Source organism: Thamnophis elegans, chromosome 5 (genome assembly GCF_009769535.1).
Source record: "Thamnophis elegans isolate rThaEle1 chromosome 5, rThaEle1.pri, whole genome shotgun sequence".
Classification (NCBI taxonomy): domain Eukaryota; kingdom Metazoa; phylum Chordata; class Lepidosauria; order Squamata; family Colubridae; genus Thamnophis; species Thamnophis elegans.
In genome coordinates, this window is record NC_045545.1 from 74963311 (window position 1) to 74988788 (window position 25478).

Consider the following 25478-nt stretch of genomic DNA (forward strand, 5'->3'; position numbering starts at 1 on the left):
CATATTGCAATCACAGGAGTCGTAATCCTTGCAGTTACATTTAACACACAACCATTTGCCATTGTAAAATTTGCATCGCGACAGTGATTAGAATTTAAGATTAACATTCCAAAGACGCGGAGGAAAAAATTCTGCATGTGGCCGGTTGAAACCACTAGACAAATATGTGTTATGTCCCCAAAACCATTTCTTTTGCTCCTCTTGTTTTTCTCTGGCTACCTTTGGAGACAAGCAATGCAGAGAAAGGTTAGTGTGGTAACATAGCAGCTGGCTGTGTCTCCTTTCAGACCTTGAAGAGACACAAGCAACAGAAGCCAAGAACATTTGCATAGTTTATAAACTAGATGCCTCAATACATTTCAGGAACAGTATGTGAGAATTTGGCTGATCCAAATCTTATGAATAGACTCAAACTCCATTGATCATCACAAGAGCAAATAAGGCAACACTTTCTAACAAACCCCATAGCCAGATTAATCAATTCACAAGGAACAGGACAACCAGCCAATATACCAGTAAAATATTCAACAGAGGGAGCTTATAAAAGCCAATTAGGTGACCTTGGGCCAGTCACTCTTTCTTAGCTCAATTCACCTCATAGGTTGTTGTAGGAAAAACAGAAAGGTGTGTTGGATATGTTCACCACCTTAAGTAAGTTATACAAATAATAAAGGTAGGATAAAAGGTAAAGATTCCCCTCACACATATGTGCTAGTTGTTCCCGACTCTAGGGGGTGGTGCTCATCTCCATTTCAAAATTGAAGAGCCAGTGCTGTCCGGAGACGTCTCCGGGGTCAAGTGGCCGGAATGACTAAACGGCAAAGGTACACGGAACACTGTTATCTTTCCACTGAAGTGGTCCCTATTTTTTCTACTTGCATTTTTACAAGCTTTCGAACTGCTAGGATGGCAGAAGCTGGGACAAGTAACGGGAGCTCACTAGGTATTAAACCGCCGAACAGGATACATATAACTAAAAATAAAAATTATGGTTATTTCAGTATTAGTTTAAATCTAGGATAATCCTGTGGGAACATATGAGGAGCATACATACACTTGGGATTTGCAGGGAATAGCCATCCTCATTTTTTGTGTGACCTAGCAGAGTTGCAGTTAACAGATAATTTCAGGATACATTTAGTTTAGAATATCTTCTTTCTCACTTTCATTCTAGCACACAGGCAGGGCGACATTCCCTCTCTCTGCACCACAGTTTTTCTTCAGAGTATTTAGTTTTTGGCTGATTGGTTCATTGCTTGGATGATGATTGACAGTGTTCTTGAAATCCCTTGGCCCAAATAACATGCAATTTCTTCTTCCCAGATGTCTTTGAACCCACCATTGGGGGGGGGGGGGGGGGAGGCAGCCTTTCATCAAAAAATTAGATAGAATGGTCAAAATACAAATTTCTGAAAGAACTACTGAGATTATTGTAGAAGGGTATATTTTTTGACCAAGGAATGGGTTAATGATGGTATCTTATATATTTTTTTATTCATTTATTTGTATCTCAGCTGTATTATTTTTTACAAATAACTCCATACAAACCTTCTTCCTTATTTTCCTCATAATCCTGTGAAGTGGGTTGGGCTGAAAGTGTGACTAGCACAGTCACCCAGCTGGCTTTCATGGCTAAAGCAGGACTTGAACTCATGGACTCCTGCTTTCTAGTCTGGTGCCTTAGCCACTAGAGTAAACCGGCTCTTACAAATTATTGGTATTTTACAAAAAGGAAGTTTGTTTTATCATTCATAAAGACTTCTTAATTATTCCTATAGCTATCTTGTTTTCTACCATTGATTATTCTGCTTCACTGCATTAAGTTCCCCTCTGATCCCATAGCTGAGTATTCTCCTTTACATCAATCCACTTTGTGTGTGCCTGTTTTGGATTGGTTATCATGCCCCTGAAAAAATAGATTATGGCCTATAAATATTGTATCATATTCGTTAATCTTCAAAGTACCACAAAACTTTCCCTTGTTGTAATTTTAATGGAGTGGACTACAAGAAGCACTGAATATAATTTCCTTTTTCTATCTCCCTATTTATTTATTTTTTTAACCCTTGTTTACATTATTGTTTATTATTATTCTATTTTGATGCACAAGATTCCATGCCTTGTGGTTGCTTATAATTACTAAACAACACAAAACCTTATAAATAATCTTTCAGTAGTCAGGTTCTGTATTAACAATTAGTTTTTCTTGTACTAATAGTACAGCACAATTTCATCCTATGATCCATTACCTATTATTCCAATTATTAATATAACATCTTTATTTTCTGAAGTTTTTCTTCTTCACTTTCAATACAATTGTGAATTTGGTCCTGTGATTCTGGTAAATTACTGATCATTAGAGAGTTCAATAATTAGTAATGAATAGTGTTTCTTACAGGAGTAGCAGAGAAGGCAGATTAGTACAAGAGCTCTGCATCTCAGTGCTTCTCTTCAGCTAAAATCTGAAATAGAACTACACTATGGCTGTAGAAAGACGAAAATATAAAATTCTGTGTGAAATGGAAACTGCCAGCCATAACACATTTATTTATTTGTAATATCTACAAGACAAGTCACTTTTCAATTAAACAGATCCAAAATCCATGAACCATGGTAAAATTTACATGAAATGTTATCTTATAGAAAATCTCAGAACTGGTCCAGCGCTGAAAACAGACAGAAGACTGCCAGTGAATGATAATAGCACTGTGGCTAAACTCTTGGGAAATCAGTTCCACAGAATGCCATCATATATTTTAGCAACTAGAAATGTTATATGCTTTCAGTTGTGCCTGGAGTGCCTTTATATGTGGAGTTTTATTAAGATTAAATCTTTAGGGGTTCTTGATTTAAGCTTTATAAGAATTGCTATCCTAATAATAAAAGGAAAGATAAAGTTTCCCTCAATGTACTTCATCTGAAAAACTCCCAGAATGTATTAAGGACGTTACCTGATTTTAAACAAAATGAGCTCTACTGATTTCAAGCGTTAGTCTTACCCCTTCAGTCTGATCTTCACCATGTCATAGTGGAATACTCACTTTCTTTTGGAGAAAGTTGAACCAAAATAGAAGTAGTCCTCAAGTCACAACCGTAACGGAGGCGCCTCATTATGGTCGTAAGACATAATGGTCATAAAATGGGTCGGTCACCCGACCAACCTGATTTCACAATGTTTTCTGTGTTGGTGATAAAGCAAATGTGCAGTCATTAAAAACCCCATTATCACTATGGCATGGTTTTGCTGAAAACTGGAAGTGATGGTTTTTATCAGAACCATTGCAAAATGCAGTCATGTGAACATGACTTGCTACAAGCAGCCATTAAACCAGCCATGTTGCCAAGTGTCCAAGGTTCTGTTGCATGAGAGAGGGGAAAATGGCCATTGGGACTTTGGATCTGGGTCGCAACTCCCTTTTTTTAGACAGGTTGTAACTTCAACCTGTTTTATATGTTATAGTTTTGTAGCATTCTATTTATAGAGTTTTATTTTTAACATTTTATGCAGCCCAGTTATCCTGTGGTAAGATGGGCAACCTATATATTTGATAAATAAATAAAACCTATCATTAAGCAACTGGTCATAAATTGAGGACTACCTGTAGGTGTTAAATAACAGAGTGAGCTCCCGTTATTTGTCCCAGCTTCTGCCAACCTAGCAGTTTGAAAGCACATTAAAAAATGCAAGTAGAAAAATAGGAATCACCTTTGGTGGGAAGGTAACAGTTTTCCGTGCACCTTCGGCATCTAGTCATGCCAGCCAAATGATCACAGAGACTTCTTCTGGCTCTTCGGCTTTGAAACAGAGATGAGCACCGCCCCTAGAGTCAGGAACGACTATGTGCGGCATATGTGTGAGGGGAACCTTTACCTTTACCTTAAGATGGGTAACCAATATATTTGATAAATAAATAAAACCTATCATTAAGCAACTGGTCATAAATTTAGGACTACCTGTAGGTGTTAAATAGCTCTTTTGTTGTCACTATTTTTATTGAACAACTATTACACTAGGTTTTTTTCTGTTATTTTTAACATATTCAAAGAACTCGTTACTTTTTGCATCCTATGCTAACCCCAGCTTACTCTGAGCTTTCACTTTCCTAACACCAGTTCTATAGGCTATTTGCCTGTACATTCTTTGTGATCACTTCCTCTTCCCATTTCCTATGCCTGCCCTTTTTTTGATTGCACATTGTTTTTTTTTAGTCATATTGGTGTCTTCTATTGACAATTTCCCCTCAAAAGGTGAAATTGTTTGCAATTGTGGTTTCATTTTCTTCTTTAGGAACTCCCACCCATTTGGATTCATGAATGAAGACCTTTTATCTGGATTGTTACTTGTAACTGTAACCCCAGTAACCACCAAAACTTTTCACTATTCATTCTTTGCATTGTTGTTGTTGTTAGTTGCGAAGTCGTGTCCAACCCATTGCAACCTATGGACAACATTCTTCCAGGCCTTCCTGTCCTCTACCATCTTCTGAAGTCCACTTAAGCTCACGCCTGCTGCTTCAGTGACTCCATCCAGCCACCTCATTCTCTATTGTCCCCTTCTTATTTTGCCCTCAATCTTTCCCAACATTAGGCTCTTCTTCAGTGAGTCCTTCCTTCTCATTAGGTGGCCAAAGTATTTGAGTTCCATCTTCAGCATCTGGCCTTCTAAAGAGCAGTCAGGATTGATCTCCTCGAGGACTAAACAGTTTGATTACCTTGCAGTCCAAGTGACTCGCAGGAGTCTTCTCCAGCACCATAGTTCAAAGGGCTCAATTCTTTGGCGTTCAGCATACTAATACACACTTTGCATACTAATGACTGTATTTTGAATCTCTTTCAAACATCTTTCTATTTGTTCTTGCTCTACCTTGAGCATTGAGAAAAATAAATCTGCATCCTCAAGTATTGGAAGACTGCCATTATGGCTCCACTTTAGCCTTCTCTTCTTTAGGCTAAACATAATAGTCTGTTCACTTGAATATTCTTGTCAGAATATAGTCCAGGCCTTGCACATCTTTTTCACTCTTCTCTAGAGTCTGTCCACGTCTTCAGCATCCAAAACTAGACAGTTTCAGATGCAGCTTGACCAGTGTGAAGTAAAGCAAAACCATCACTTCCAATGGCCTTAATATTGTATCTCTGTTGACATAACACAGTTCCAGACTGCATTGTCTCATACTTAATTTGTGATCTATCAGGACACTCAGAATTTTCACACAAGTACTATTGTCAATCTAGGTACTAGTGTACCTGTGCATCTATAGGGTTCCTCCCCCCTTATCTAAATGCAAAACCTTTAATTTCTCGCTATTGAACAGCACAATTTAAGATACTGTCCAATGTTCAAGATTATCAAGAATGTCCACTGAATATTGAATTCATTTTCTTAGGTATTGTTGTTGTTGTTAGTTGCAAAATTGTGTCCAACCCATTGTGATCCCATGGACAACATTCCTCCAGGCCTTCCTGTCCTCTACCATCCTCTGGAGTCCATTTAAGCTCATGCTGACTGCTTCAGTGACTCCATCTAGCCACCTCATTCTCTTGTTGTCCCCTTCCTCTTTTGCCCTCAAACTTTCCCAGCATTAGGCTATTCTCCAGTGAGTCCTTCCTTCTCATTAGGTGGCCAAAGTATTTGAGTTTCATGGTCAGGATCTGGCCTTCTAAAGAGCAGTCAGGGTTGATCTCCTCTAGGACTGACTGGTTTGATCACCTTGCAATCCAAGCGACTTGCAGGAGTCTTCTCCAGCAATATAGTTCCAAGGCCTCAATTTTTTTGATACTCCAGTCTTTCTTATGGTCCACCTTTCATTGCAACTGATCTTATGCATTAGCCATCCCCATTTCCAGTGCTGTATTATCTGTAAAACTCTCACTTGAGTTATTTACCAAAATGTACTTAAAATGTATTTACCAAAAGACACTGGGTCCTGGACAGAATCCTGGACCTTCTCTGTATAACTCTCTCCATATAATAGACCCATTAAGGACTACATATTATGTATATTTTAACTGTGAATTCATCTGACAGTGGAACCATCCATCCTTTTAATCAATTTTATCAAGGAAGAGACTATGGCAATTTTATCAAGTGCTTTAAACCTCTTAACTAGAAAGGAAAGTGCAGTTTATGTGCCACCAAAGTATGGCAGCAAAGGAAGTACAATCTGCAGCTGTAAAAAGCTTTCTACCTTGCCAGTGTATTTCTTGAACATTCCCTTCCTTTTAGTCCAGATTTATAGTTTGCATTTTTTTTTAAAAAAAAGCTATGTTGGTAAAATGATTGAAAGCCTCCGATGTAATTATTTCCTATTGCTGTCTTTTACGTATTCTACAGGATTTTGTTCATGCATGCACATTAATCATGAGATTTAAAAATATACAATCCCTGACTAAAATAAGAGCGCTCCAAGGTTACAGTTTGACCTGTGAATCATAAGACAAGTAGCGTGCAAAGACTGCTGATGCATTCTGCCAATCAGTGAAGGAAACTGGGACAGTGACCTATGAAAGCATGCTTCAAGTGAATATAGGCTGTGCCAACACCTAACACAACTAAAAGTATTCCATTTTATTTTCTACTATGTTGAATGAATTTAAGATTTCATGGTTAGTTTGTGGTTCAGCGCATCATGTAATTCAGCAGAGTTGGACTGAGCGAATCAAGATGAATTATGGGTATGAGTGCTATGAAAACAGCCACTGCTTGCAACTTTCATTGGTTTATGTGCACAAAACTTCAAATAAAAATGTGCAATGTGTAAATTGGGAGAAGCAAAATCCTAAGTCTAGTTAGCAGCAGTGGTACCTGCTGATACAAAAGGAGGATAATTGTGTTAAATGCAGGAAATTAGAACACTGTTTACATTGTTCCTGATGCTTTCATTTATTTGGCAAGGAGATGGAATAGTTTAAAGAGGAATAGCTTAAAGAGGCAACTAGCAGCTATGAGCCTAGGAGGACTCCTAATGAATATATTTTCAGTTCATCTAGACTCAAAGCCAGGGAACTGCTGGTTTCAAATGATATCAAATCTGTAGTCATTCCACATTATAGGTTTGGCCCTGAATGCTGCTGATTATAACTTCCAGACACTGGGAACTCCAGGAATCCCAAAATAATGGGAGCATAAAGAACAAACCACAGGACCTGGGAGCAGAGTTTCCAAAATGCATTATCCAGTGGTGCTACAGAGCATTTAAATCAGATGTGTTCCAAGAAAACAGTTCTTATGATAGATAAAGACAATATTTTACAATAACCAGAATAGTTTATTTTGTCCTATAAAACAAATATTTAAATCCAAAACAAGTTTTCTGTATTTAGCTAAATAAGATAAAAAATTATCTTCATTCATATACAAACTAAGGATTTAAACAATTATATACAAAACAGCCAGATCTCTAAAAAAAGAGAAGTTCAAAATACAGCGGTGTAACTTTTATTACAAAACATTAAAGCTACTGGCTTCACATTTAATTTTTCACAGAACTAAAACTAAACAGTGGATTTAAGACTGAAAAAAGAAAAAGGTGACAGTTTACTCAAAAGACTTCAGTTGGTGCATATGATCCATGAGAATGGAATGTATATATACTTTGAAAATACAGCCTGGATGACAAATGAAGTGATATATTCTTGTAAAAGACTCCAAAATAGGAATCAGAATCTCCTGTTACTGCAGAGAATAGGCATTCTGAACATAATCCTCAATTCTTGTAGTTTTTAAAGTTGAGGAAGAAACTTGACTGCTATAATTGCTATACTCTTTCATTCCCTTGTTTTTTTTTCTCTGTATTTTACTCACAAGACAGTCCAGAACCAAAATGGCGAACCTATGGCAAGTGGGCCGAAAGTGGCACACAGAGCCATCTCTCCAGGCACAGCAGCTGTTGCCCGTTGATGTTCCAGGTTCTGGAGCACACATGCGCACTGGCCAGCTGGTCTTCGCATATTTGGAAGCGCTGGAAACCGGAAGAGCAGCTCCCTGGCGGGCATGCGTGCACTGGGAAGCTGATCTTCTGGTTTCCGGTGCCCGCAGGCGCGCTGGACAGTTGGCCTTCACACACGTATGCGGACCAGAAACTGAAAGACCAGGTGAACGGCGCGTATGTGCACGCAGGAAACTCTTGCTGGTGCTCCCCCATGTGCATGTGCACTCTCCCATTTCGGCACACTGGACTAGAATGTAGTTTTGTCAGGCACAGATCTTTTCTTACCATTGCCTGAAGTGAAGAATAATCACTGATTACTGTAAAGGCAAATATGTCCAACCAAAGGACCATATTTTCAATTTACATAGGCTTTTAAAGGCATGAGTCACATTCTGCAGAAACGTCATTACTAAAGACAAAATGTCTTCAATTCAGAAGCTATTTATTTTAATAGTCTACTAAAAAAAATCTTCTCGTTTTATTTGGGTAGTGGAATTATACAGGAATGAGAACTCTTGGGGGGGGATTGTAAGAATAGAGATTAAAGGGATAGCTGCAAAGAAAATTTAATCAGGAAACATGGTACGGAATTCAATGGCCCAGAGAGCATCTAGTTTTATTAATTTGAATAGCAAATTGCAATGTTTCTAGTTTTCATAGCAAATTTCTGTAAGCCAGATTGTTTAACTCAGAGAAATTGACAAGCTTAGCTCGTATGTGGTACCTGTCCAACATTGCTTTATATAGAACATAAATACTTGTTTATTATTTCACTAGTTCCTTATTTCATTAGTTCCTTTTTCAGCTGTGAACTTATACAAAATGTTTGCTAATGGAAATAGATCAATTATTATGGTATTAATGGAGAAAGAGAACTCAGTCAAACTGTTTTTGACTGAGCCAATGGAAATATTTCCTTAATATCAATACTGAAAAGAACATGGCTTACTTAGAATTATCATTCTTCTCTGAGAAATAAGAAGGGCTCAACTCAACTTCCCACTTGACAGAAGACAAAGTTGTAGAAATGAAAATGTAAAACATCTTCTTAATTTGTGAACCAAACAGTATTCTTCTTCCTAGCTCTGAGGGAACACAAAACGCAGTACATATATGTAATTTGCAATTTGGTGTGTTAACTATCAAATAAATGTTTCCACATCTTGAGCAGCAAAGACATAATCATATATTTCTATGTTGTTCCCGTGGGAAGTTATCAGACTGCAGAGTCATAAATTATAGACATTAATCAGAACTGTTAGCTGTAAGCACAGTCTTCCATACACAAGTATGATATTTCAACCATTCTCTATGCATCCTCTACAGGTCAAAAGAACCGCTGAGGATAAACATACTAGGCACACGAGGCTGTTGCAAGAATAGAAGAATTTCAAGTCCTTTTTCACATTCTGAACTCCACTTAACTATATAGACCTCTCTTTGTAGTTTGGTTGCTACATTCCAATAGTTTCATATAGGTTGTAGGGGGAAGGAAGGAAGATTTCTGTGGACACTTATGAAACTTGAAAGTCCCATCATAAGTTTTCCATAGTACAAATCCAACCTTGAGATTTTCACAAAGTACCATGTTTCCCTGAAAATACAATCTACCCCAAAAGTAAGCCCTAGTTTGATTTTTTACACATGCACCCAATATAAGCCCTACCCCAAAATAAGCCGTAGTTAGGACCCAGTCCATTCCAGGATGCACGGGGTAGGGTGAGGTGCACAGGTAAATATTAAGCTAGGATAGGGATATGGGGGGAGGGGTTGGAGCTGCCCTACTTACCAGGCCTTGCACATCCCGACACCTGCCTTGCCAGACCACTTCTGGGGCCACTTGCCGCCGTTTATGTGCATCACCCCCGGCCTCCGTTTCACGGAGGCCTTCCAGAATGGCGTCTGCAGTCAAGAAACAAGGTCCAGATTGTCACCACCGGCTTCTCTTTCACCATCAGAGACCCTTCAGGAAAGGCCTCTGCCGGTGAAACAGAGGCTGGGGCCAACGTGGACAAGCGGCAACCAGTGGCCGCAGAAGAAGTGGGCTGGCAGCAGGTTCCTGCTGTGCAGGGATACCACAAAGTGAATCAGTGGAAGACACCCCCTGAAAATAAGACCTGGTACCTTTTTTTGGTCTGGGAAAAATATAAGACTGGGTCTTATTTTCAGGGAAACACAATTTCTATTCATGAAGGCAATTGTTTTATCACAGTATTGTGTTTTTTTTTTAACTAAGTGGTATTTGGAAAGTAATTTGGGTCTCAAGATCTTTACTTAGATCCTAACTGATGTTTATTTTTCCAAATAAAAAGAAACGCTTACGCCAGTTTAAATTCAAAACCAGTACCACAAACCTTAGGCAAATTCAGCTTAAAGTAGCAAAGAATACAAAATCCAGAATTCCTTAACTATTTTAAATAACATTATCATCAAGAGATGCTCATTTTCCCTGAACTAGGGGGACTGACATTCCTTTGCTATCACAAAGTCTGAAAAAATACAGAAAATAAAAGATTTGTTATGTTTTTTTATCCGATAGACATCACTGAAAATATATTAGCATTCATTCAGAGTTATGATTCTAGTAAAAATAAAAAAGAAAGAAAAAAATGTAACACTGAAGAGTAATACTTTAAAAAAAGAAATAAAAAAGCATGGAGCTCTTAGAAGTTTCTAGACTAGATAAAGTTCATATTCCTTTTCAAATGCTGGAGCAGTATAGGTAAACTTGTTAATGAATCACTTCTCTTTTTTAACTCATTTCTACAATTCATTATACCAATAGGGAAAAATGAAAGTAAGGATTGTTTAACATCAAGTGGTTGTTACATTTCAGAGATGATGAATATTTTTTGGATCAATTTAGATAATAGATTAGTGTGTAAGGATTCTGATTTCACAACATTTGTAACAGTTTAATAAAAAAGCAAAAATTTGAATTTCTATACTTCATCCAAGAACAACATGTCAGAATTATTGTTCTGTTTACTTGGGTTTTTCAACTGAATACCAATCTTATTCAAATCCATTTCCTACTTTTCTATTGATTTGTAATACAAAGTTTAGCTCCCAGCTAAGTCAGGATTTCCCAAAAGCAACATGCAATGTATCTAAAATCTATCTACCATTCATACAAAGCATGATCTCTTCATGAGGACTCCATTCAATGGCATACCTGAGTTAGAAAAGGTGCTATAGCAAATAGAAATAGAAATCCACCTACACAGTAGTCATAGAACAGTTTATTGTAGAACAGTTTATTGTAAGGAATGATGGACATCTATTCTACTGCCAGGTTTTCCTCAGAAGTTCTGCTGGCGTCTTTTCTTTGCTTCAATGGCATCTAGAATTGGTTGCCGCTTTGATTGATATCTTTGGCGAACCTCTTCTATCTCCTGCTCCATCATGGGATCGAGTGTCCCAAGTCGTCTTTGAAGTTCATCAACTGTCCAGTTCCTCAACTAAAGAAAAACATAAGGCAAAATAAATACAATAGAGTGAACTTGCAACAGACAAAAAGAAGAACAGATAGAAATGGAAAGATTGGACCAAACATGCATTATACTAAAGAGTAATCTGGAGGAATTTACTTTTAGCAAATAAGTGTAATGAAATTTACTGCTAACACTTGGACCTAATTACTGTTCTTACCTTCAATTGCCTTGCCAAAAATGCACTTTTAATCATGATCATATCGTAATACCTAATTCCCAGGTAGTGGGAATATTTTCCCTTTATTATGTAACAAATGATTCACTACTATGCCTTAATTCAGCAGAAAACAACTGCATATCATGTACTATATATAATACAATTAATAACCTAAATTGCTAACTAATATTATTTACAGGTAAGTTCTTGACTTATATCTGGTCATTTAACGAACTTCTGAAGTCATAAGGGCCTTAGAAAAAGTGACTTATGAACTGAATTTGCATTTACAGGTACCCAGAGTCATGTGATCACAATTTGAGTGCTTGGCATCTGGCTTGCATTTACTACTGATTGCAGCATCCTACAATCATGTGATTACTATTTGTAACCTTTTTTGCCAATCCCTAGGAAAACATACCCATTAGAGAACCTGAATTCACTTAGCAACTGAGTGATTTGTGAAATAACCATAGTAATTCACTTAACCACCATTGGGAAAATTGTATAATCAAGTCAGACTTGACTTACAACTGCAAGAACCGATGGCAGAAAGATAGTATCACCCATAACAATAACATGACTTTAGAAAACAATCATTTAAATGTATTAGACAAGCTAAAATTTTACACTATTCTTGTAATATTTGCTTCAGATCTGACTCTACAACATGCAACCCTCAGGAACTGAAATAATAGAATGAAGTATAATGCAAAAAAGAAAATATTAATTTAAGATTGAGTGGCGTTTTGATTAAAAGTCCCATTGTCTCAAATCACTAAAGAGCTACTAGATGTCTGGTTAAAATATCACCTTCCACCCTTACAGTTTTTCAAATAAAAATACTGAGTATTTCTAAGATTAAGCCAAAGGGTCCGCATTTAATACATGCACAGATAAATAGAAGGATTGTTAGATAGAAACGCCATGCACACACAAAATGCAGTATTCAGAAAGAATCTTGACTGACTTTTCATGATCGAGCTAATTAAAGTTTCTAGCTTTTTATTTTTATTTTTATTTTCCAATTTGCAGTGAGCCAGAAATTGCTTTAATGTTGATCTCCTGCAACAATAAACCAGATTTGCAGGGACACGAAATAACCATGGTGAGATTCTTGTCTATTTTCATATATTCATACAAAATCCAGATGGGCAGAAAACAAAAACAAACCAAGAGTAAGGAAGTATCCTGGTTTCAGACACAAAACTGGGGAAAAAAAATCAAAATAGTGTTTCAAAATTTCTGTTGCTAAGTGAGACATTTCTTAAGTGAGTTTTGTCCCATTTGACAACCTTTCTTGCCACAGGTGGCAAATGAATCACCCCAGTTATTAAGTTCGTAACATAGTTGTTAAGTGAATCTGGCTTCCTAACTGACTATGCTTATAAAAGATGATCATATAACCCCGGGACACTCCAACCATCATATAGAGTCAGTTGCCAAGTATCTGAATTTTCATCACATGACCATGGGGCTGCCACAATGGTCATAAGTATGAAAAACAATCATAACTCTCTTTTTTTCAGTGTTCTTGTAACTTCAAATGGTCACTAAACAAATTGTTGTAAGTCGAGGACAACCTGTAATTCATGTTCTCAAGAGCACTTCACTCAATAACATTAAGGTATCATGCACTATTTTGATCTCCAGAGACCATTTTATAACTGCAATATGGCTTTTTTCTCAGTATTGAAAGCATTGCCAGAACTATAATAAAATAGAAGAGCAGGAAACTGAACCATTGGTGTGTGTGTGTGATGCAACACATAAGTGCAGACCTCTCCAGATACAGATTAAGTGACACTACTCCATTCCAAATATGTCATTAACATCTTCCACAGATTAAAGCTTTTAGATCATAAACTAGGTCCTGACAGAGGGCAGACACATTAGTCTATTTCCATTTCCATAGACATTATTCATACATAAGTTCATTCTGTCTGTTTCTTACCCAGGAACAGCACAGAATAAAATACTGAGAAGTTAAACAATGAAAGTGAAAGTTAAACAATCTTCTATATATATAAAAATGGCTATGTGTGTATGACCCAGCATAAGTCTGGAACGCCTCGAGCAATTTCAACCAAACGTGGTACACAGATGACTTACTCTCTGGAAAAAAAAATACTGCGGGGTAAGATGCCCTAACACCCATCGGTGTGTATGTTCTGTTAAGATACAGCCTGTTGTGCCTCAAAATGGATTCTACTGTACTGCTGTACAGTGCAGTGGAGTTGCCATGGTAATGGCTTCACAGTACTCCACAAGGGGCCTCCCTCTGGTAAGGGGCACAATCCAACATTAGAAAATAGGTTTGGTCCGGATATTTCCCCCCTATAAATAAATAGTCCGGTAACGCTGGGTTATCAGCTAGTTATCTTATAACCAACAGACAAATCTGGAAAACACAATAAAGCTCTTTACTTAATAACACAGACCAATTGTAATAACTGAGCACCTATTCCAGCAGTCAACTTTGTTAATTACATGGGATTCTCAACTCAGCTCTAGTTGATGAGGAAAGGAAACCTAAAATTCTAGGCCAGGAAGTAACTTTACTGGATCCCCTAAGTAGGATATATTGAAGAGAAGTTAATAGGCTGAGGTAAAATTGAAACCATGAAGTCTATGGGAAGATAGAATGAAAGAAAAGTTGAAGTTCAAATGAATTATTTATAGACCTTATAGTAGGCTCTACCAGGAGTTAGGCAAGTTTCAATATGTGTGGGAATTTATCTTCATGCTGTATTGTGTAGGATCACAAAAACTCTGTTCTAAAGCATCTTATAAGCAGGCTGTGTCTAGCCTAGTGTGCAACAAAATTTTGAAGTGTCGGTACAATCTCAACAATACAGGCGTGAAGCAAAACATGTTGTATTGAAAAGATAATAACACTGTCTACAAGGACAAGTATTAAGATATCTTAAGTTTCCACTATCAGTTTTTATCTCATTGTCATGGGGGGGGGGGAATTGTGTAAGAGTTGAAAAAAATCATCTTATTTTTTTGGAAAAGCCTCTATAGGGAAATTTACTGGATAAATATATTATATTTCATTCCGAGGGAGGTAGAAATCTTTTTCTTTAAATGTTTGCAGTGTTAAAAACTATGTTAGTGCTTTTACATCTTCTGATATTCCCCCAGTTTTTGTTTTATGTCTCAAATTACTTCCATCCCTTACTATTATTTTAAATGTTATCTTCAACCACATATTTTAAGACCCCATTATTTTTTTGGCATTTTATGTTTTAATGTACCTACTGAGCATCCAGAAAAAAGTGGTTATAAAGCAAGCTGGAACTACAATCAATAATTCAATAATAACAATACTGCAAGGACTATAAATGACACTGGGCATGTTTTAATTATCAATGTTCTAAGTAAGCATCAGCATTTAAATCTGCTTTGAAAATTTTCAATTATGTCCTGAGATGACTTCTGACATTAGAAATTACATTTGTTCCAACACTGATAATGACCCAAGCATCATACATATTTATCTGCATGCCTGGGAGGTTTTTATAAAAACAGTGAAAGCATTTCCAAAAAGACAAGGTTTCTTTGCCACAACAGCTACTGGGGGGGAAAGCCAGTGACTCTTAGCTCTTCAGACTCATAAGCTCTCTGGACCCAAGCATTGTTCTGTTGCCAAGAGAGGAGCTTGGCCAGTTTTCTGTACAAATTTCATTCAAGAGTTATTTACTTAACATTTGTTCTAAACATCACAGTCAGTGGCATAACATATAGTAGCTGATCTTAACTGTTCTTGGAAAAGCTACAATAGAGATTAGTACCTGGATGGGATCAGGAAAACCTAAAGCAATGGTCTAGCCTTGAAAATTAAATAAAACACCCCCAAAAGTGACAATAGCAAAATCCATACTATTGTCAAGAAAATGACAACTATATGGCACCAGGTGTGCAGCTTGACTTTACTATTTGTGAATATAATCTTCTCCAAATCTTTATCATATACTGCGTAATTTGTTGTCCTGAAACACTGAATGCAAACCAAAAGAAGCATGAAGCGTAAGTTTAGTTAACCCGTTGGGCTTGCTTTATTTATGGTATTGAAGATTGTAACTTCAATCTTAGCCTATATTCAAATATACAGTATTGGCTTGCCGACTTGTTAATGTTATCTTTGCAGGTAGTTCTAGATTTACAACCACAATTGATCCCAATGTTTCCAGTGCTAAGTAAGGCAGTTGTTAAGTAAGCTGCAACCCATTTTGCAACTTGTTTTGCCAGAGTTGTTAAGCAAATCATTGGAGTTGCTAAGTGAATCATGTGGCCTTTAAGCAAATCTGGCTTCCCTCTTTGACTCTGCCTTTCAGAACTCTGCTGGGAAGGTTCCAAATGGTGATCACATAAGCCCAGGAGAGAGCAACTGTCATTAATATATTCCAGTTGCCCAGTGTCTGAACTGGGGATACTGACCAGTGAACATGGGGATGCTGCAACAGTCATAAGTGAGAGAGCTGGTCATAAATCACGTTTTTCAGAGCCGTTGCAACTTTGAACTTTGAACCAGTCACTAAACGGATGGCTGTAAATTGTGGACTACCTATATCTGAAATGGTGAGCAGATATCAGCATTTTTGGAAAATAAAGGGTTCATACTGTATGTACCCCACTGTGAGGAAATTTCATATGCTTGAGAAATGTAAAATCATCTCAATCACATATTCCCAGATTTCTATAAATGAGTTATAAAGCTCATCCTTTGAACCTATTCATTTGGATTGCCAAGTGTTTTATACACAGCCTAAAGTGATTAATACTGGAGTAATCAACTGTACATGGACAGATGATACTTTGCTTCCCTTGATAATTAAAAAAAACCTCTCTGTACATAATATCCCACTAATTCATATTTTTAATTTTTCAAATTCAGGCACTGATTTCTTTTAAATGTAGATTCTAATCAGTCTTTCCAGTGGTGGTAGTAAGGGAGACTATCAGGAAATTTCAAGTTTTATGACTGGATAGGAAATTTAAAACACAAATAAACTGAAAGTGCAGCAATAAAAACCTTTCTAAAATAGTATCAGAAAAACCATGAATTCTCTAAGAATGTAGCTATATTCAACATATTTTATTTTTATATACATATAAGTATCAGCTTGATGGTTGCCTAAAGCTATCAATATAAAATAATTCATTTTAGTGTAGTGCATCTAGGCCTGTAATAGTTAAATCCATTAAGCATCTGACTGAAGGAAGGTAGTTTTTATGTAGGATGAAAGAAGGGAACCAAATCTATATCACTAGGAAAAGAAGCTCCTACTGGTTACTGTGTATACTCCTGCATGAGCCTAAGGTAACAAATATTTATCCAACACACTGAAAAATGCACTACCTGCAGATAAGCTAAGTCTCAATATTTTTCTCTGCTTTAATTTTCACAAATAGCTTACCTGTAGGTAATTCACGGATATCCATTTTCTACAGTATTTTGATTAAAATTTCAATGGTCAACTTATCTGTGGAAGGGCTTATACTGGAGGATAAATGGGATATATGGGTAACAAATATACTACCAAATACTTGTGAATAAGCTAAGCCCTATTTTGGGGATGTGTATTTTGGCATCTAATATTTTTGGTCTATTTGTGAGTAAATGCAATATGGTAAATAAAAAACTTCATATGGAAGAAATTACTTAGCTATGCTTAAACATATTTATTAATGCTAAATTTGTGCAATCAATTATTGATCCCTGTGAGTACTTATGTACCCATCTAAATTTAGGTCAGTTTTCATTGCCTTTCTGAGGGCAAATAATTCTTTGCTTGTGTCCCAAAAGAAGAAAATATGAATCGGGAAGTTTTTTTAATTATCTAACTATCCTCTTTCATCAATGACAACAGCACAGTATTTTTGACGTTCTCTAAAAAACAGTTACATATTATTTTCTACAATTAGCAGCTACAAAACTAAATTGGGAATTCTGACTGATTTCCTTTTCAGAGATGGGAACTGCCATACTAGGGGCACTAGCAACTAAAACGAACTTATTTCAACTATTACTCAAGTTATGACTACAGTTGGGACTGGAATTACTGTTGTTAAGTCAGTGCAGTCATAAAGCCAGTCATGTGACCACACAATTTTACAACCATTTTACAATGGTCATTAAATGAATCACTATGGACAGTAAGTGAATCACCATGGATATTAAGTGAATCCAGCTTCCCAATTAAAAATGTCTGGAAAGGTCACATACATCAAGGTCATATGAGCTCAAAACGCCACAACTGTAGTAAATGTGAGCTGGTTGTCAAGTGCCTGAACTGTGATCATGTGACCCCAAGAGTGGTGTGATGGTTGTAACTTCCAAGACAAATTATAAATCATTTTTGTCCAAAGGCACTGTAACTTTGAACTGTCATTAAATTAGCATGTGTAAATTGAGAACTATCTGTATTGAAAATGCTATTGCAAGTAAAGTAATATTAAAGCAAAGGTGCTCTGGGAAATAACCAAGCATGTTAAGCAACCTCGTTTCCATTGGCATACTATATGGTTTTTGTAAACTGGGAATTACAATTGTTTAGTATATGAAAAAGGCTGAAGGAAATCCATATATAGAACAAGTTGCTAACAAATTAACCCCCAATCTGAAAAAATAAGAGTTGAAAAATAAATTTAATAAAGGACAATAAAAAGAAAACCATTAACATTTATCATTCTATGTGCTGTTGACTCAGACTGCACTGATTTTCCCCCCATGACAACTGTCACTGACCAAACAGGTATTCCTTAATTGATCTTTTACAGTAAGAAGTAGTACAAAATACAACTCCTCAAATACACAGAAGACGGCCCTTCCCTGTGCATACAATAAATAGATTTCTGAACATAGGGGTTTCTTCAAAAGAATCTCTCCCGCTGATATCCTCAAAATTCTTCTAGGTGAAACAGGTTCCTCAGATAGTAGGTCGCAAGCCATGTTAGGGTTTTAAAATTTAATGCTGCAACTTTAAATTGGGCTTGAAAAGTAACTGGGCACCAGTTGAAAAATTATTTCAATCCGTGACTTAAATTAAGATTAAGTGGTGAAAAAAAAATTCCTTGGAGGAGTATTGTGTCTTTTGTACACTATTATCATTGTTAAAAGGAGGTACAGCTTGTTACTTCCAAAGCAATATTCTCAAAAGTTTGATGCACAGAGAAACCAACTCTTCCTTCCTCACAAACACTGTTTCTTAAAACATTCAGTCTGAGAAAAGCTTGCTGTTTTTTGTTGTTTTTTGCTATGAAATTGAGACTGTACTATCTTTAATGCAACAGGAAAGGTACAAATGACATACCATTATCAAAAGAGAATTTGGTCCAGCCCATTTGCATCACAATGCACGAAAGACAGGACATGTCATTAACCAAGGACTCTACAATATTAACAGGTTTTAGGGATCATTATTTTACTAAGTAAACATTTTTAAAGCCTTTAGTACACAATCATGAACAGGGGAAGATGTCTGAATCTCCTAGAAACAGCATCAGTACATACCAAGTATGAAGTTACTGCCACATTTGAATATAGATATGACTTAATTTTAGTCTTTGGCGGAAATATGACTATTGCTTAATGTCTACATATCCCCTTAGGGTGAAAAGTATTTTGATTACAAGATAACAGCGGTGCCTGCTTCAGTCACTTTAACTACAAGAATCAATACATATAATCTCGTTTTCAAATAAACCTATTCTCTTCTAGCAGGGTATGTGCTATAATGTTAGGGAATTTTGGAAGCCGCAGTGCTAACACAGTTTAATGCCACCAAGTCTGAGACAGTTGATCAAGACTACATGTTCAGTTCAAGTATTGGCAAACAGGTTCAAAAACATGGTTAGCAATTAATATGAACTTAATTCACATTCCAGGAAAAAAGACCAATCCTCAGCAACACTGAGCCAATTTTTACGGACATAGATGAGCAGATGCAGAAGTTTATCTGTTTCTTCAATCATTGCATTAGATTTAACTGCTAAACAACTGCAAGTCATCATTAAAGATACATTATCTCAGACTGTTTAAATTAAAACTGCTGTCACTAGAGACAAAGGGCTCTAAATAATATTGGATGAGATTAATTATCAGAATCAACTTCCATCAGATTTCATCCTTTACAGAGAAACGACTTTAACTACTCTGATTAACTAAGTTAGGAAACAGACATGGAAGCAATAATTCTGGAATCTATTCTTGTAGACCTCTCAGCAGTTGATAGTTGCTTTCTTATTCTACACTACCCTGGTTTTTTAAAACATTGAAAATAAATTTTTTGAAATGCCAAGATGTCACATTTTTCAAGAGGCCTAATTAGTTAGTTTAGCCAACAGGATCAGGTCTTAATTATTTATGTGTATATATCCCTTTTGTCACAGAACAAACTATGAAATAAGATGATGTGACCAGAAAGTATCACAGACTAGAAACAACTGAAAAGAAACATCAAGTGCTATGTGGGAATTCCTGTAAATTTACAACATGGAAAGCTATTAATATTTTAGAGGATCTAAAAAGTAAAAATCTTAGCGTAAGCATCTACTCTTAATGCAGCTTAATAATTTAGGTTTATTGGATGAGGAGATACTGTAAACAGCCACACGGAGTGCATTCATAACACTGTACATTGCATTTTGGTTCAGGATATTAGAAAGTGGTGGGGAAAACTTCTTTATCCTAAGCTGCAATTCCCTTATCAAGAACTGGAAGACTTGAGGGACTTTAGTATATGTTAAAATGTGGCATGAAAAACATGGGAATCCATTTAACATATGTGAAAAGATTGTCTAGAATATTTAGTTTGGGTTAAGTAGCAGCTCTCTTTAGAAGACAAACAGCCACCTAATCAGTAATGTGGAGGCACATAATTCTCTAGGCTCAACTAAGCATCCTGATGTTTAAACAAGGGGAGGGACTCCAGATATCCTGGGAAAGAAGGAAAATAGTGTCTGGAGAATTCCTTATGATGAGTTATTTTGTTTTGCTACCAGGCAACTGAATTAGTGTTTCTTCATTCACAGGGGCCCAAGGAGAAAAAAGTATTAAATATGAACATTTTTTCCCAGTTATATTTACCCAACCCACCACAGTGAGGAGGCAGGGAATGCTACAGGTCCCCTTTCCGAAGGAGTTCCATTTGGAAGATCAGAAGAAGGATCTTCTCCATGGTGGCTCCCTTCCTGTGGACCATCATTCCTGCAGAGATAAGATTGGTCCCCACTTTGATATTCTTTTACATGGCCCTGAAGGCAGAACTATGCCAACACAGCTGGGGAATCCCAGAGTGATTCAGAGCCCCATCAAATGGCTTAGCTGATTGTTGTTGCCAGGATGGTGGTAGGTTATTGCTTTTTGTACTGGGAGTTTATTATTAAGTCACCAGAATTCACTAAGAGTAAGATTGGCAACCATATAATTTTTTTTAAATAAATAAGCATCATCTAGCTCACTAATTTGTTGTGATTTCATAATGGTTTAAATTATATCACTGTTGTTTTGATAATATGATTTTGCCCTGATTTGTTTTTTAAAAAATGGTCCAGGAAAACAAGTTGGGAGTTTAAAGAATAGTAATCAGGTTCTATACATCCACAACAATTCACCACTAGATTCAGCACTATTGTGATGATCTAACAGAATGTTAAATTGAATCCAGCACATGAGTAAACTTACTTTTAGGTCAACTTTAACATAGATTTTGAGAGCAACTTTGAGAGATCCCATTCATCAATAAGAAATTTCTCAAGATATATTCAATTTATAGGATATCAAATGTGATACTCCTGAAATGTAGCTTATCCACTGCCTATTCCCAAATTCAAGGAACAGATTTCTCTTGCTAATCCAGTTTTGAGAGATACCCTTATACAGTGACTTTCTCCATAAAAAATAGGAGAAACAATATGGTTCATTTGTATTTTATGTGGCATGCTACATAACCACTGTTCCAAAACAGTGAGTGCATGAATTTGTACATAACTATGTTGAGCTATGAAAGGGCATATAGCACTATGGAAATTCACACTTCTGATTGTAAGCTGTATTGAAATCCTGCTGGGTTTCTGAAAAGAAAACATGATTTACTAAAATCAAGTCATAAAAAGAAAACAGCAAATTAATAGAATATTTATTCTAACTTAAACAGATTGATGCTTCTGTTCTATTTCCTTTGCCCAATTCTTCTGCACAGAAAGGTAAATATTAGAATCTGGATTAAAGAAACCATCAATATTTAGACTAAACAGTCACTTATAGTCACCCATGTGATCTAGAGTCATCTATACATATGATTATTTAGTATTTTGGCTTACCCTCACCTCAGCTGTAACACAGATAAAGCAATTATAATGAATAGCCTAATTTTGCATTAACAGCAAATTGCAATAATAAATAAATTGTCTAGTGTTGTCATTATTCAGTCAGTCCCAAAGAGCTGCAGGTAGAATATGCATTATGGCCATGCTTTATTTCTTTATTTATCAGGCATTGCCTCAGGAAAAGCAGCAGTGAGTTTTGAGCTCCTGTCTTTGTATCTTTTCATTCGCTAATGAAAAATAGATATCCTAATTTCATTCCCACAGAATTAGAAAGATTTTAAAGTGAATGATCTCATGACTCATTTCCTTTTCATGTGTAACATAGGGCCCAGACTTTTGATCCCTAGATTTCATTGCAATTCTATGCAAAGAAATCCCAAGAGAATATAATTTTCTATACTATATTTTTGTATACTATATGAATTAAGTTAAGGCGAAGGATAATTGTTAGCATTCAAAGATATATTATAGGAATTTTGCCTGGTCTGAACTACCTATTCATAACTACTTCACCTTTACAAATTATTTAACTGATATCAAATTAAATGTCCCTGCTTGGATGTAAAAGTCTATGGAGATTCTTAGTTATCCAGGTCATGGTTGTCCCAAAGGTGCTTTTTTCAAGAGGCAACTTGACTTTCTGATTTTTCTTTGAAGACGTTTCATTTCTCAACCAAGAATCTTCTTCAGCTCAGAGCGAAACTTCTTCAAAGAAAACCTAGAAAGTCTAGTTGCCTCTTGAAAAAAGCACCTTTGAGTTAGATGTAAAAGAAAATAATAATTGTAATACAAGTGTTCGAAGGGAAAAAATGATGAAGAAATGCGTGCAAATCCCACATTTTGGAATACACGTCTTCAATTTGCTCATGCTAGAATATTTTTACATCTGCAAGTACTACAAATTTAATTTCTGCTAGCATTTTGATTTTGATACAAGGTTTCTTGGAAGGGAAGAAATGTCAGGGTGCCTCAACTGTCTTGTTTCACAAAAGCCAATTACAAACATTTCATCTAATAAATCTTTAAAGGACATCAAAAGGCTTTGATAATTTAATCTAACACACAAAGGATGCTGTTTTTCTTCCATTACTCCTACCCTGTAATTGAATTAAAAAAGCAAAGGTCAGCATCTCAGGATCAACAAAAATGAAACACAAACCTTTTTCATATAGCCATTTATTGCACTTGAAGCCTTAAAATACTTATAAATTGAGAAATTGTTGGCTGTTTTATGTGGACATATTTTCTCTTCAAAATAAATACTTCATTTTCTGATTTTAGTAGTTAAACTTAACGAAGCAATAAATCAAATTACTAAGCTCTGAACTTTTGCTTACTTGTATGTTGTAGTTATTATTGCTATTCTACTATGCTGTTTACTATGAATTGTATTATTTTATTTACTTATTGTAGGTTTATATTGTATTTTTGTATACTGTTATAAGCCATCAGGAGTCAGTACCATACAAATTGGACAAATATATATCAGTAACATAAACAATATAAGCTTTGTGCATTTAAATTCCCTTTCTACAGGCAATATTAATCTTCATTTGGTTATTGGGCAGTGCTAATAGATATAGATTATACAAATACTGAAAAGCAAACTTTAATAGGGACATTCATAGGACACAGGATATTTAAGCCATAAAAGACTTTGTAACCTGCAAGAACTGATTCCATAGCATTCACAATTGATGAGAAATCACATCTTGCAGTTTCAATTTACCGACACATTAACCATATCGAGCTTCTAAGAGCCTAAATCAATCCTCTGCAGGAAAAAAAAAATTATCTGGCCCATGGGATAGTTTTACTGAATTGGATTACATTAATACATTCTGAATTACGCATGAGTAATTATTCTTACAGCCGACAGTAAAAAGAAGTCACAGCTAGCCTAGCTTTCAAACTTAGATTTAAGAAAATTTATTTAATGCACATATTTTAAAGATCTCACATTATTTCATATACTCCTTGTTGCAATACTTTTCTTGCAGTAATTCTTGAACTACATTAGAAGACAATATTTGTAGTTCAGGGTTGAACTGGGAGGAATCTTTGGTGTTCTCTGAGCTTCATTGTTTTTGTGCAGACATTTCATTACTAAACAAGATAGCAATAGCAATAGCAGTTAGACTTATATACTGCTTCATAGGGTTTTCAGCCCTGTCTAAGCGGTTTACAGAGTCAGCATATTGCCCCCAACAACAATCCGGGTCCTCATTTTACCCACCTCAGAAGGATGGAAGGCTGAGTCAACCCTGAGCCGGTGAGATTTGAACAGCCGAACTGCAGAACTGCAGTCAGCTGAAGTAGCCTGCAGTGCTGCATTTAACCACTGCGCCACCTCGGCTCTAAGATAACATCATAACTGCTGCTTACACCGATATTACTTAGGTTAGTAATGAAACATCTGCAAGAAAACAACCAAGCTCAGAGAGCATCAAGGACCCCATGGAACTATTATTAATTTCCCAAAACCAGAAGCTTGAAGGGGGAAAGAAGTGGGTAAAAATACTTAGGAAAATTTACATACATACAACATTGGAATAAAGATAAATAATCACATTCCTTGAAAATGCTTCACAAAAGGGGGACTTCTGGTTGACGTCGTGCCGCAATCAGATGTGAGGAGCAAGACTCCGGGAACTCGCATCAAGTCCCTTAGTTGGAGGGCCCATAAGGGGCTAAAGTCACCCTGTATGGGTGACGAAGCATGGAGGGCTGCCTGCTGGTTGCGGAGAGTGGCAGCTCCCTGCTTGACCCAGGCCTAATTTCCTCTCATCCAACAATGAAGAGGCAGCCATAATGGCTGCATGAAGCTGGGGCAGCCAAAAAAAAACAAAAAATGAGCTGGAGCGGTGTAGATGAACAGTGATTGGAACTGGGTGAGGTGATTCTTTTTTTAAAAAAAACCTAAAACCTACCCTAAAGAAAATAAATTCTGGAAAGGAGACTCTTTGAAAAGTTTAAGCGGCAAATACAGAGAGAGAAATCACAGAACTGAAAGAAAAGATTCTAAGAGAAGAGCGCAAAACCTTTAAAAACATAGAAAGATTGGATTTCTAATTTTTATTGGCAATAAGGCATTGTCTGAATTATGATTATTTGTTTGAATAAATACCAACAGAACCTGTCAGATTTTGTGGAACATTGAAAGTTAAGCTGAAGGTGAATGGAATAAACCAATGATGGTGAACCTTTTAGACACTGAGTGCCCAAACTGCACATGCATGGCTTTCTGCATGTGCATACGCAGCAGAGATCCAAAGACCAGCTGGCCAGTGGGAGATGGGCCATCCCAACACTGACAGCGCAGCAAGAAGTAAGATCTTTTTATTTCGTGGGTTTCTGTTTCATCATTTGCAGAAAACAGAAACTCACTAAAGAAATGCCATGGATCTAACTTAGGGCAACGGTGCACGTGCCAGCAGAAAGGGCTCTGCATGCCACCTCTGGCACGCATGTCATAGGTTCGCCATCACAGGAATAGAAATTATACTCCCATAACCCTGGGAAAAATACTGATAAGACAGAGGAGAAAGTGGAAATAAATAA

General features: G+C 36.5%; 1 protein-coding gene across 1 annotated transcript in view; it reads right to left on the minus strand.

The window, feature by feature from the left end:
• Positions 1-10235: 10235 nt before the first annotated feature.
• Positions 10236-25478, minus strand: part of STK4 (serine/threonine kinase 4) — a 71668-nt gene continuing 56425 nt past the window's right edge. The window contains exon 11 of the mRNA XM_032218930.1: positions 10236-11392. Coding sequence (XP_032074821.1) covers positions 11234-11392 — 159 coding nt within the window. The 3' untranslated portion in view covers positions 10236-11233. The remainder of the gene's footprint in view (positions 11393-25478) is intronic.